Source organism: Gregarina niphandrodes, assembly GCF_000223845.1.
Source record: "Gregarina niphandrodes unplaced genomic scaffold scaffold00039, whole genome shotgun sequence".
NCBI lineage: Eukaryota > Apicomplexa > Conoidasida > Eugregarinorida > Gregarinidae > Gregarina > Gregarina niphandrodes.
The window spans coordinates 80,665-90,670 of record NW_011645808.1 but is presented as its reverse complement, the minus strand read 5'-3'; the positions used below and the strand labels follow the sequence as shown (position 1 = coordinate 90,670).

The window sequence follows — 10,006 nt, the reverse complement described above, 5'->3', positions numbered from 1 at the left end:
CCCCCCCCCCCCAAAACGCAGTTTATGTCAGGACTTCAATCCCAAAGCTAAATCATTGTCGTCGAATGACGTAATCATAGCAGCTTCCACCTTTCATGGCATGTCGCGCATCGCTGCTAGCCTAGCTAAGATTGACATAGATCAGTATAGTGGTAGTGGGCAAGCCGGTGTCCCGTTGAAGAAGCGTTCCGATTTGATAGGGCTGATGCACCAAAATCAGGGGATCACGTTGATACAAAGCGATAGGCACAAGATGGTTTGCTACGAAACCCCAACGGGGCTGCAGCTATTCTGTTCAAGCGACTTGGCTTCACCAAGCGTCCTACAATGTCGACAATATTTGGAGCAAATATACCAGCTATACGCGGATTGCATAACAAAGAACCCACTTTGCGACTGCGAAATGCCTATTAGACTTCCTTTTTTTGATGATCAAGTGGAACAACTTACACTACGCTATTGATCTAGTCTAGTATTTTTTCAACTAACGTTTGCCATTTTTTTTTTAAAACGGTATGGATGAAATAGATCGTATTGTCAGTGTTGATGAGATTCAAAAGTTCTACGATGCGCTGAACAAGATTCAAGACGGTCGTGAAGCCAAGAGCGAAAGAACCTGTAAGGAAATTGCGGAAAAGGAAAATAAACGAGGGCATTTATTGAGGAACATTCATAGTGCTGAAGAAGACAGCCAACGCATATTAGAAAGCTTGAGCCTTGTTAACATGGAGATAAATCGTAATCTAAAAAGAACAAGCGAACTCCAAGAAAGTCATCAATATGCTAAACACCAATTTGAATGTCATTTACAAGGTAAATCCATACTCACAATTCATCGATATCTCTGGTAGAGTTGAATAGAGTAGAAGATGACCTGAAACGTCAAATGAGACTACTAGAAGACCAGCGAATGATCTATAAGGAAATATTCGGAGTCGAACTGCACTTTCCGGAAAATAGTTCGGAGGAAATTGATATAATTGTGTATCCAACAAAAAACTGTAAAGAGCATTATACTGTTGGTTGCAGAAAGGACAGAAGCAGGCAAGGACTGCGTCTTCAAGGTAATACTCTAATTTGATATCGTTATTTGTTCAGTTGATTATACTGATCCTGTTATATCTGGGTTTAATCAGCTAGAAAAGATGAACAGCTCAAACAATCTGGATGTTATGCAAACGATCGCAATAACCAGGCATTTGTACAAGGAAAGCTGCCAAAATTTCTCCTAGCACACGCGTGTGCTGACGCGCCGATAATTCCTCCGTAGGCGGTTTTCCTTCTTTCTAGTTAGCTAGAACATCATCGAATGAGGGAAATCATTCAGGTCCAGGCAGGACAATGTGGCAATCAAATCGGTGCGAAGTTCTGGGAGGTTATTGCTGACGAACACGGCGTTGACGGACGCGGAAACTACATCGGTGGAGATAACGTTATTCAACTGGAAAGGATCAACGTTTTCTTTCGAGAATCTCAGCATGGTCGGTGGGTGCCAAGAGCTGTTTTGATGGACCTTGAGCCAGGAACGATGGATTCCGTTCGAGCCGGACCTTATGGGGCGCTGTTCCGTCCAGACAATTTTGTGTTTGGTCAATCCGGAGCGGGCAACAACTGGGCTAAGGGGCACTACACAGAGGGTGCAGAGTTGATAGAGCCCGTGCTGGACGTTGTGCGCCGGGACGCTGAGGCCTGCGACTGTTTGCAGGGCTTTCAAATAACCCACAGTTTGGGTGGAGGCACGGGTTCCGGTATGGGCACTCTATTGATTGCTAAGTTGCGTGAAGAGTACCCGGACCGAATGCTGGAAACCTTTTCAGTGTTCCCTTCGCCGAAGGTATCCGACACTGTGGTGGAGCCATACAACGCGACGCTGAGTGTGCATCAGCTGGTGGAGAACGCGGATTTTGTGCACGCCATCGACAATGAAGCGCTATATGACATTTGCTTCCGAACCCTGAAGCTGACGACTCCGACGTACGGTGACTTGAATCACTTGGTGTCTGCAGCGATGTCTGGAGTTACGTGTTGCCTGAGGTTCCCGGGTCAGCTCAACTCCGACCTCCGGAAGCTGGCGGTTAACTTGATTCCCTTCCCGAGACTGCACTTCTTCATGATCGGATTCGCTCCGCTGACGTCCCGGGGCTCGCAGCCGTACCGCTCGCTAACTGTGTCCGAGTTGTCTCAGCAATCCTTCGACGCGAAGAACATGATGTGCGCTTGCGACCCTCGCCACGGTCGTTACCTGACGGCTTCGGTGGTGTTCCGAGGCCGGCTTTCGACTAAGGACGTGGACCACGAGATGTGCAAAATCCAGAACCGCATGGATTCTTCCTTCGTGGACTGGATCCCTTGCAATATCAAAACGGCCATTTGCGACGTGCCTCCGAAGGGTCTGAAGATGTCTTCGACTTTCCTAGGCAATTCCACGGCGATCCACGAGGTCTTTGGCAGAGTCGCGAACCAGTTCGTGGTCATGTTCCGTCGCAAAGCGTTCTTGTTCTGGTATGTTGGAGAAGGCATGGACGAGTTGGAGTTCACGGAGGCGGAGAGTAACATGAACGACCTCATAGCGGAGTACCAGCAGTATCAGGACGCGGCGCCAGAGCTAGAGGAGGACACTGAGTGAAGGTATGAAGCTTTTTACTGAGCGACAATGGGTTAGCGCAGTTCGGCGGTTTGGTCGAATTCCTCAACACAAGGCGTGACGATCATTCGTTTCGAACAGCTTCCAAGGAAGAAGAATTCGGAGCTGGCGTCGACGTAGCATCCGACCTCTTGGGAGAAGTTGCAGTCTGAGCCGGTGTTGACGTCGAAGTAGTGGTTGCCTATTTGTAAAGTGACACGTCCTGATTCGTGTACGAGAAGGTCGCCTAGGTAGCCTTCGGGTAGTCCAGCGAGCTGGGTTGGCAGGTATTTGTTGTCGAAGGTTTCTTTATGTCTGATTTTTGCTTTGGCTGTGAGTGCGGCCTCCCTTTCTTCGGGATCCATAAGAGCGAGTTCAGATTGGTCGCGTTGCTGTTCCATGGCTTCTCTGTCCATGGCGGGAAGCATGGTGGGTAGCTGTATGAGTGTCCAATTGCGCACTTCTTCTTCTGCGTCTTCTTCGAGTAGAGGTCTCGCGTTGCGATTGGCTTCATCGACGGTCTTCATGGTTGGTCGTTGAGAGGTTGCGATTTTGTTTTCATCATCACCGCGCATGACATACGGGAGTGAGATAGGTGTGTAGAGTGAGATGTCGTGCATCCGGTCTTCTGGAGCCCAGCTAAGCTCGAGGATTTCCCGAGACTTCTTGGCGTCACGCTTCTTACCACGACGCATGTCCGCCAACTTGTTCGAAACCGCCGAACTCACCATCCGTGCACCCGTACCCAATTGCCGCCGACCGCCTGCTGCAACCGGCCCATCTTGTGATGCAATCGCGATCTTGTGCGCCAACATCGTTTGGATGCTCACACCGCCCACGCCTCCCGGGGTGGCCACATTCTTCGGAGTCGCAGCCAACCCAGAAGGCCGATTCAAGTTCGGTACAAACGTCAAGTTACCCGCTTTTGCCTTGGCCGCTGACCGCTTCGGAGCCGCATCTACAGCGACAATGTTTGAGGTCCCGCGGGCGAGGGGGGGACACGTGAGTGCGACCATGTGAGTGCGACCATGTGAGTGAGTGCGTCCATGTGAGTGCGTCCATGTGAGTGCGTCCACGTGAGTGAGTGCGACCATGTGAGTGCGACCATGTGAGTGCGACCATGGAGTTGTCACTTACTCAAGTTGCTCAAAGAAGGCACGCGGAAACCACCGTTGGGAACGCCTGTTGAGGAAGAGGCCGGCGCACCGGGCGCTTTCCGAAAGGCACCCGGGCGAACCAGCGACTGGAGAGTGCTGCTACGGAACGAGACTGAAGAGAAAAAGGTCTGAAGGGGAAGTGGTCTTACCAGGTGTCAGTGGCTCCTTCTTTTCCTGCGGCTGTTTCGGAGGCATTATCGCTAACTTAATCCACCAAAAGTGCGCTTGGCGGGGGGAAGAAGAACGTGGGGGAGGAGCACAGCACTGTAGCTACGGGCTGTGGAGAGCGGTAGTGGAGAGCGGTCATACAATGGTCGCAAGAGTCATGGCGCCATGGGTGTACGCGGTCAGTTTGTGCGTTCAATGTCTGGGGCCAAGATTTGTGTGGAAGGGGCGGAGTTGATTTTTTGGGGGAAATATATGGGGCGTCGAGGGGGCAAGGTGGAGAGTGTGCGTCGGCGTTTGTTATCCGCGTACCGTGAGGAGTCGGAGGCGGTAGAGCGGCGGCGATTGCGGAAGGCGCCGGGTGTGGCGCCGAAATGCAAGTTGGTGACGCAGGACAAGTTGGCGCGTGCGGAAAATCGGCATGTGGCATTGCAATCGGGACAGGAGGAGTGGAAGGAGCGTCTGAAAGAGCAGACACGGTTGCCGACTTTTGGGCAGGTTGGGAGTGAGCCGGAGGGGGGAGCGGAGGTGGAGGTGGCGACTGGACGTAAGCGTCGGTTAGATAAAGAGTTGAATGCGATGGAGACCAAGCGTTTGGCGCGTGAGGACCAGAAGAGGAAGCGGGAAGAGGCGGTGGAACGTTTGGGATTCAAGAACGTTAGTGGGTTGGTGTCCGTACCTGAGCGAGAAGCGATTGCTCAATGCTACAAAGACCATTGCGCGGACGTGGAGAAACTAGTCAGCGGGCTGGAACTCATAGGTCAGGCCATTATTGCGGAGCCGTTGGCGAAGCTGCACCTGTTGGAGGCTTTTATTAAGAAGATGGAGGAGTGCCGTGTGGCCTACAGGCGCTGTTCCGACCTTAACGACTTGGCGGACTTGGCGAAGCTCTACTTGTTGGTCGTGACCGCCGTGGGTAAGATCCTGTTGCACGTCCTGCCCGGGTACGTCATCGCCGAAGGCGACCCGGTTGCATCGGTGAAGCGGCAAGTGCGCAGGCACGAGTTGCTCATCTTAGACATGTATCGCCGTTGGTTACTCGAACACTTCGGTGTGGTGATGAAGGACCCGTATTTCAACGGCGTCCAGAAGCACGAGTACACTACCTTGTTGGTTGTGCAGTTGAATAACGGGCTCATTAACTGCATCGAACACGCGCGACAATTTAACTACCGAGATGAATTTATGCAAATGCTCGTCGACTACTACTGTTTGCAAGACCACGGCTCTCTGGATACGAGCGGTATGGATACGGACGCGGTGGACGTGGACGGTGCGCTTTCTCGGGCTATAAGTGAAGTGTTAAAGGAAGATGTGACACTGGCCGTCAGCGCCAAGTTGGTGCCGCTAATTTCCAACAAGGTTTTGAAGATGCGGAAAGACAGCAGCAGCGGCAAGGTGTTGCGGTTACTAGACCATCTGAACATACAGAAGAAAGAAAAAAATGCTGTGGCCGAGTTGAAGCGGAAGGGCATTGACCAGCGGTCATTGCTGAAGGATCGTCGCACACAGGTGGAGAAAAATGTCGCGAATGAGCAGACTGCGTCCCTGGTCAGCGGAGACTACAAGAAATTCTTAGCGAACAAGAAAAATATATTAGAGTCGATTATGGTTATGTTTGCCCGCATCTTGCGGTCACCACACCTTTATTCCTTAGAGGTGGTGTATGAGGCCTTGCGGAGCCTGAGCAAGCACGCGGCCTTCGTTAACATGGAGCTGGCTGCGGAGTTTTACGAAGAATTGCGACAGGTGGTACAAACCATGGCGACTGCAGACGTCCGTTCGGGAGCGATTATTTTCGCCGCCGTCATGGCAGCGCTGGAGCTCATGGACCTGTCCTCCAAGGGCTCGGACCTATATATTGAATCTGATGTACAGTGGATTACCACCGCCGTGCTGGAGGCCTGCGCAACTATCATCCCTTTCCTGGGTCGAACAGCTGCGCACACGCGTGTGCACTTGAATACTAAGGACGATGAGCCAAAAGTAAAGACGCCCGGGGAAGACGAAGAAGAGTTGAGTAGGGCCCGAACGGCAGCGGGTAAGGATGCAGCGAAGGGTCGGACGGGACTGAGCACCACGGCCGAGGACAGCATCGACCTGTTCGCCATCGGCTGCACGCAGTTAACGCTCCAGGAGTTCGAAAGCGTCCTCAACAAAGTGATTGACACCAAACGAGCATTCGGCGTAACCTCCGCCGACCTGGCGCACTTAGCACGGAGCGCCAAAGCGACTGCCATCTACGTCACGCTCGCCGGCGCAGCCCTCACCGCTACACCTGCCGTCGCCGCCGTGCTCCACAAAGCGATGGACAAACTCGCCAAGAAGTTCCCTAGCCTCAAAGATACACACGACCCTGAAGGAATGGTATTCGATTCACTCTCGCCACCCAAGACCATCGCCTGGTGCCAACACCTCGCCAAAATGTCCATAAACCTGTAAAATGCACCAGCCTGTGTTCTAATTTTATGCAATTAAAACTACTGCCTTTTTTATTCCAAACGAGTCTCTCTTCATGCGTGCGCACAAGCTGGTTCGGATGGCGGTGTGACGATCAACAGCAAGCTCTGGTAAGGTTATCATCGGCGCTCACTCGGAACTTTCACCCTGTACTTCGGACTCTTTGCCACACTATGTAAATCCTTCCCCATTCACATTCAGTCAATGGTCGTGTGTTAGATTTTGAGAGATGGACATGAAGTGCAAGGCGAGTGGTGGTCGGATGAGGCGTACCGACGTAGTTTGGGTGTATGGGCCACATTGGATTCGTTTGTAGAGGCATCCGTTGGAGGGTCGGTAGGGATAACGGAGTCTGTTCGTACTGTGAGTAATGAGCTGGTGCATCTGCGGCCACGGGACGTACGTGCTGCAGTGAGTTCATTGTTGGCTGCGCTCAAGTTGTATGGTCCGGAGGGTGTGACGGTGGCTTTTAATGGTGGTAAAGATGCAACTGTTGTACTCGCACTCTACTGTGCGGCATTAGCACACACTTATGCCGCACACACTTATGACCAAAATGGTCATAGCCATGGACAGCGGACCGCGAATCGCCCGTTGTCCGGACGCCATAAGCCGCGCGCAGTCTGGTTCCATGACGCCGAGGAATTCGAAGTTGTTGAAGCCTTTGTTCGCGATCAAGCCGACCTCTGGGACCTCGACCTCCTCGTCGCCGAAGGACGTTGGGATCAGGAGATCGACCGCCTCGTCCGCAGCCAAAGTGATGGTGCCGGCCACCCCGCCTTCGTGCTAGGCGTACGAAACACCGATATGCAAGGCCGGACTCGGGGAGACCCGCAAGACGGGACGGAGCCACTAGCGCACGGTGCTGACCAGGATAGTGGTGAACAACATGGCGGTGAACAGGATGCTGGTGACCAGGATGGTGTCGGGAACGTCACGGCCTGGGGGAAAGAATTGACGGCGACGCGCCCCCCCTCGACAGCGACGAGTGGGTCCGGATTAGAACAGGCTGCATTGGACGCCATGGTGAGCAGGCGGCGCTATGGTGTGTTCGAGCCGTCCAGTACAGAGGCCCCATTCATGCGCGTGCACCCAATCATCGAATGGACTTACGGCATGGTCTGGGACTGCATTGCGCTTATGCAGGTGCCCTACTGCTCCCTCTACGACACCGGCTACACCTCGATCGGCAAACTGGACAGCACCGCCAAAAACGAACATCTTAAGGACGAACAAGGCAATTTCAGACACGCCTCACAACTCTGCCCCACCAAGTGGAGCTCAGAACGCGACGGACGCGAACTGTAAACCACAACACGTCGCGAGACGTGTTCGTAAACCGGTGAGTGGTACTCTGGGTGTGAGTGGCACATGGGTGTGAGTGGCACATGGGCGTGAGTGGCACATGGGTGTGAGTGGCACATGGGTGTGTGTGGCACATGGGTGTAAGCATTTTTAGGACATCAACTGTTTAGTTGGAGGGGGGTAAAAACTGGTCTTCTGAGGGGGTGGCGGCGGGCAGGGCGATTGTGTGCTCGGTTCCGTCTTCGCCAGTATAGTGAAGGACCTTGCGGTATTTGTAGCAAGCGGCCAGTTCCTCGAAGGTGCTGGGTACTGGTAGGGCGACTTTGAGTTGAGTTGGCATTGAGTTAGCGATAAGGGACCAGGAGCCGTAGCATTCTATCCAGCCGGCGAGTTGTGCTCTCGGGAGGGCGGTTATCCCGCAGTCGTGGGGATATGCGTTGCAGACGGCTCGAGTGGCGGTCAGGAATTGCCGTATAGAAGCGAGAAGAAGGTTTTCGACCTCCGGTTGCTCGAGGAGGACATCGAGCAGGTTGAATAGCCCCTGACAGGAGGACACGCCTGCCACATGCGGCCCCACCACCACCGACGGGAGCAGCCTCATCAGGAACAAACTGTTCATCAAAACTGTCCGCCGCGCCAACCGTACTGCTCTCTGCTCCACATCCGTCGCACCCGGAAAACAACCCGCACGGTCCAAGGCACGATCATGCTGTGCCTCCTCCAACGCCGCCAGCGACGTCTCCAACGAACGACCACAACCCTCATCCCAGGTCAACAAATCGCACCGCTCACAACTACCCACCACGTCTACCAAACATCCGTCCACCTCCACCGGGAATATCACCGCCGCCACCGACGGCAACAGGACCTCCCCCATGTTACCGTGCTTGCTTGCTCCTGAGCTCCTCATACTTCTTTTTCCCCAATTTCGGATCCAAAATTCGGTCGACTTTGTTCACCAAACGGACTTATTCGTGACTTGGCTTCGCAGGCCAACTTGGCGGCAGACCGGACTAGATAGCAGGATTGCTCCCGAGCACTGGAGACTCGCGGACTCCCCATTGGGCTGCCGCTGTGACAGCTGGCATCGGCGTAATCTCGGACCCGCCTTGGATTGCAGAGCGGTGTCAAAAACGAACTTACCTGCATCAGTGAAGCCCCATGTCGTCGACGGAAAAACCTTGCGGTTGCGTGGTGCAATGGTTAGCACTGGGGACTTTGAATCCCCCAATCCGGGTTCGATTCCCGGCGCGACCTACAGAGCCAAAAAACCGAGGGCAGTCCGGGCCGGTCCAGTCCGGACGTGTCCTCGTTGATGACAATGTATGATCTTGACGCCATGTAGGCCCAGTTGGTTACGGCTTCCAAATATGATGTAGAATCTCTATGCTAATCAACAGCGCATCACTTGCTCCAATTGGTCAAGTGGAAATCGTGCTAAATCTTCCACCAAACAAAATCCACCTCTGACCATTTGACTCATCACCTGCTCCGAAAATGCCCTCCCACTTTTTGTTAGTACTGTCGATCCTAGGTCGAATACCTAACCAGTATCCACATTCGATCTCGGTGACCGAGAACTATCCAATTGCGCAGGGGTGGCAATTCTGCGCAAAGTAAGCGCTCGGGCTAAAACTTGCTGCGCATCCGTCTCATCGTTGAGATGTCTTTTATCTCGCCAAAAGACATCGGGACTGACGGAACGATCTTGAAAGAACAGGGAGTATAATAAAAAAGCTCCCTCCCTGGGGATGGAGTGGTACAGGTACAATGACGACTGGGGCGCCCCTACGTTAGGTTTGTTGGAAGACATGCCGGTATCTGAGGGTTACTATTCGGCGCCGGAAGTGGCATACAGGCGGAGCGCATTGGACGACGTGCGAGGATATACACCGCTGCGGCAATCGCGGGTGCAGGTGGCAACTAATTTGTGCAGAAAGGGCCTGCTCCGCGGTAAGGCAGGTCAACCCACTTCACTCGCCTGGCGACCGGAAGGCGACCGTGTTTTGTGCGGCCTCGGTAGTGGCGAGATAGCGGCCTATTCGCGCCTCACACTCGACTGTGAAGACCTCAAACGAGTCCTCGCCGCCAGCTCCGAAATCACCAAAATCGTCCCGCTCCATAAGTCCGTCCGACTACTCCTCGGCGACGCCAGCGGCAGTATACACCTCACCAGCACCAACCTGGCTCCCGTGAGCATTATTTCGGTAAGTTCCCCGCCTGCCTGGTGGTTTTCTCTCGCCTGTCGTGGTGGTCTACACTCTTCGTGGTGATTTATGGTTTCCCTCCCTCCCCC

At 53.5% G+C, this 10,006-nt stretch overlaps 8 protein-coding genes and 1 non-coding gene across 9 annotated transcripts; 7 read left to right on the top strand and 2 right to left on the bottom strand.

The window, feature by feature from the left end:
- Positions 1-100: 100 nt before the first annotated feature.
- GNI_143160 (sybindin-like family protein) lies at positions 101-463 on the top strand (the record flags this gene model as incomplete). The annotated part of the gene is made up of 1 exon (XM_011134347.1): positions 101-463. One exon carries the CDS (start codon positions 101-103, stop codon positions 461-463), a length of 363 nt encoding a protein of 120 aa, XP_011132649.1.
- Positions 464-515: 52 nt separating this feature from the next.
- GNI_143150 (hypothetical protein) lies at positions 516-1,081 on the top strand (the record flags this gene model as incomplete). The annotated part of the gene is made up of 2 exons (XM_011134346.1): positions 516-813; positions 852-1,081. 2 exons carry the CDS (start codon positions 516-518, stop codon positions 1,079-1,081), a joined length of 528 nt encoding a protein of 175 aa, XP_011132648.1.
- A 228-nt stretch (positions 1,082-1,309) lies between these two features.
- Positions 1,310-2,626, top strand: GNI_143140 (tubulin beta chain; the record flags this gene model as incomplete). The annotated part of the gene is made up of 1 exon (XM_011134345.1): positions 1,310-2,626. One exon carries the CDS (start codon positions 1,310-1,312, stop codon positions 2,624-2,626), a length of 1,317 nt encoding a protein of 438 aa, XP_011132647.1.
- A 32-nt stretch (positions 2,627-2,658) lies between these two features.
- GNI_143130 (RNA polymerase III RPC4) lies at positions 2,659-3,975 on the bottom strand (the record flags this gene model as incomplete). The annotated part of the gene is made up of 2 exons (XM_011134344.1): positions 2,659-3,581; positions 3,930-3,975. The coding sequence occupies 2 exons, from the start codon at positions 3,973-3,975 to the stop codon at positions 2,659-2,661; spliced, it is 969 nt and encodes a 322-aa protein (XP_011132646.1).
- Positions 3,976-4,200: 225 nt separating this feature from the next.
- On the top strand, positions 4,201-6,387 carry GNI_143120 (putative transmembrane protein; the record flags this gene model as incomplete). The annotated part of the gene is made up of 1 exon (XM_011134343.1): positions 4,201-6,387. The coding sequence occupies one exon, from the start codon at positions 4,201-4,203 to the stop codon at positions 6,385-6,387; it is 2,187 nt and encodes a 728-aa protein (XP_011132645.1).
- A 247-nt stretch (positions 6,388-6,634) lies between these two features.
- Positions 6,635-7,713, top strand: GNI_143110 (phosphoadenosine phosphosulfate reductase family protein; the record flags this gene model as incomplete). The annotated part of the gene is made up of 2 exons (XM_011134342.1): positions 6,635-6,674; positions 6,722-7,713. 2 exons carry the CDS (start codon positions 6,635-6,637, stop codon positions 7,711-7,713), a joined length of 1,032 nt encoding a protein of 343 aa, XP_011132644.1.
- Positions 7,714-7,876: 163 nt separating this feature from the next.
- On the bottom strand, positions 7,877-8,620 carry GNI_143100 (hypothetical protein; the record flags this gene model as incomplete). Its single annotated transcript, XM_011134341.1, has 1 exon — positions 7,877-8,620. One exon carries the CDS (start codon positions 8,618-8,620, stop codon positions 7,877-7,879), a length of 744 nt encoding a protein of 247 aa, XP_011132643.1.
- A 275-nt stretch (positions 8,621-8,895) lies between these two features.
- On the top strand, positions 8,896-8,967 carry GNI_143090. The gene has a single exon. It is a non-coding gene; the product is annotated as a tRNA-Gln (tRNA).
- Positions 8,968-9,461: 494 nt separating this feature from the next.
- On the top strand, positions 9,462-9,917 carry GNI_143080 (hypothetical protein; the record flags this gene model as incomplete). Its single annotated transcript, XM_011134340.1, has 1 exon — positions 9,462-9,917. A coding segment is annotated over one exon (456 nt), but the record flags the coding sequence as incomplete, so codon positions are not given.
- Positions 9,918-10,006: the final 89 nt, after the last annotated feature.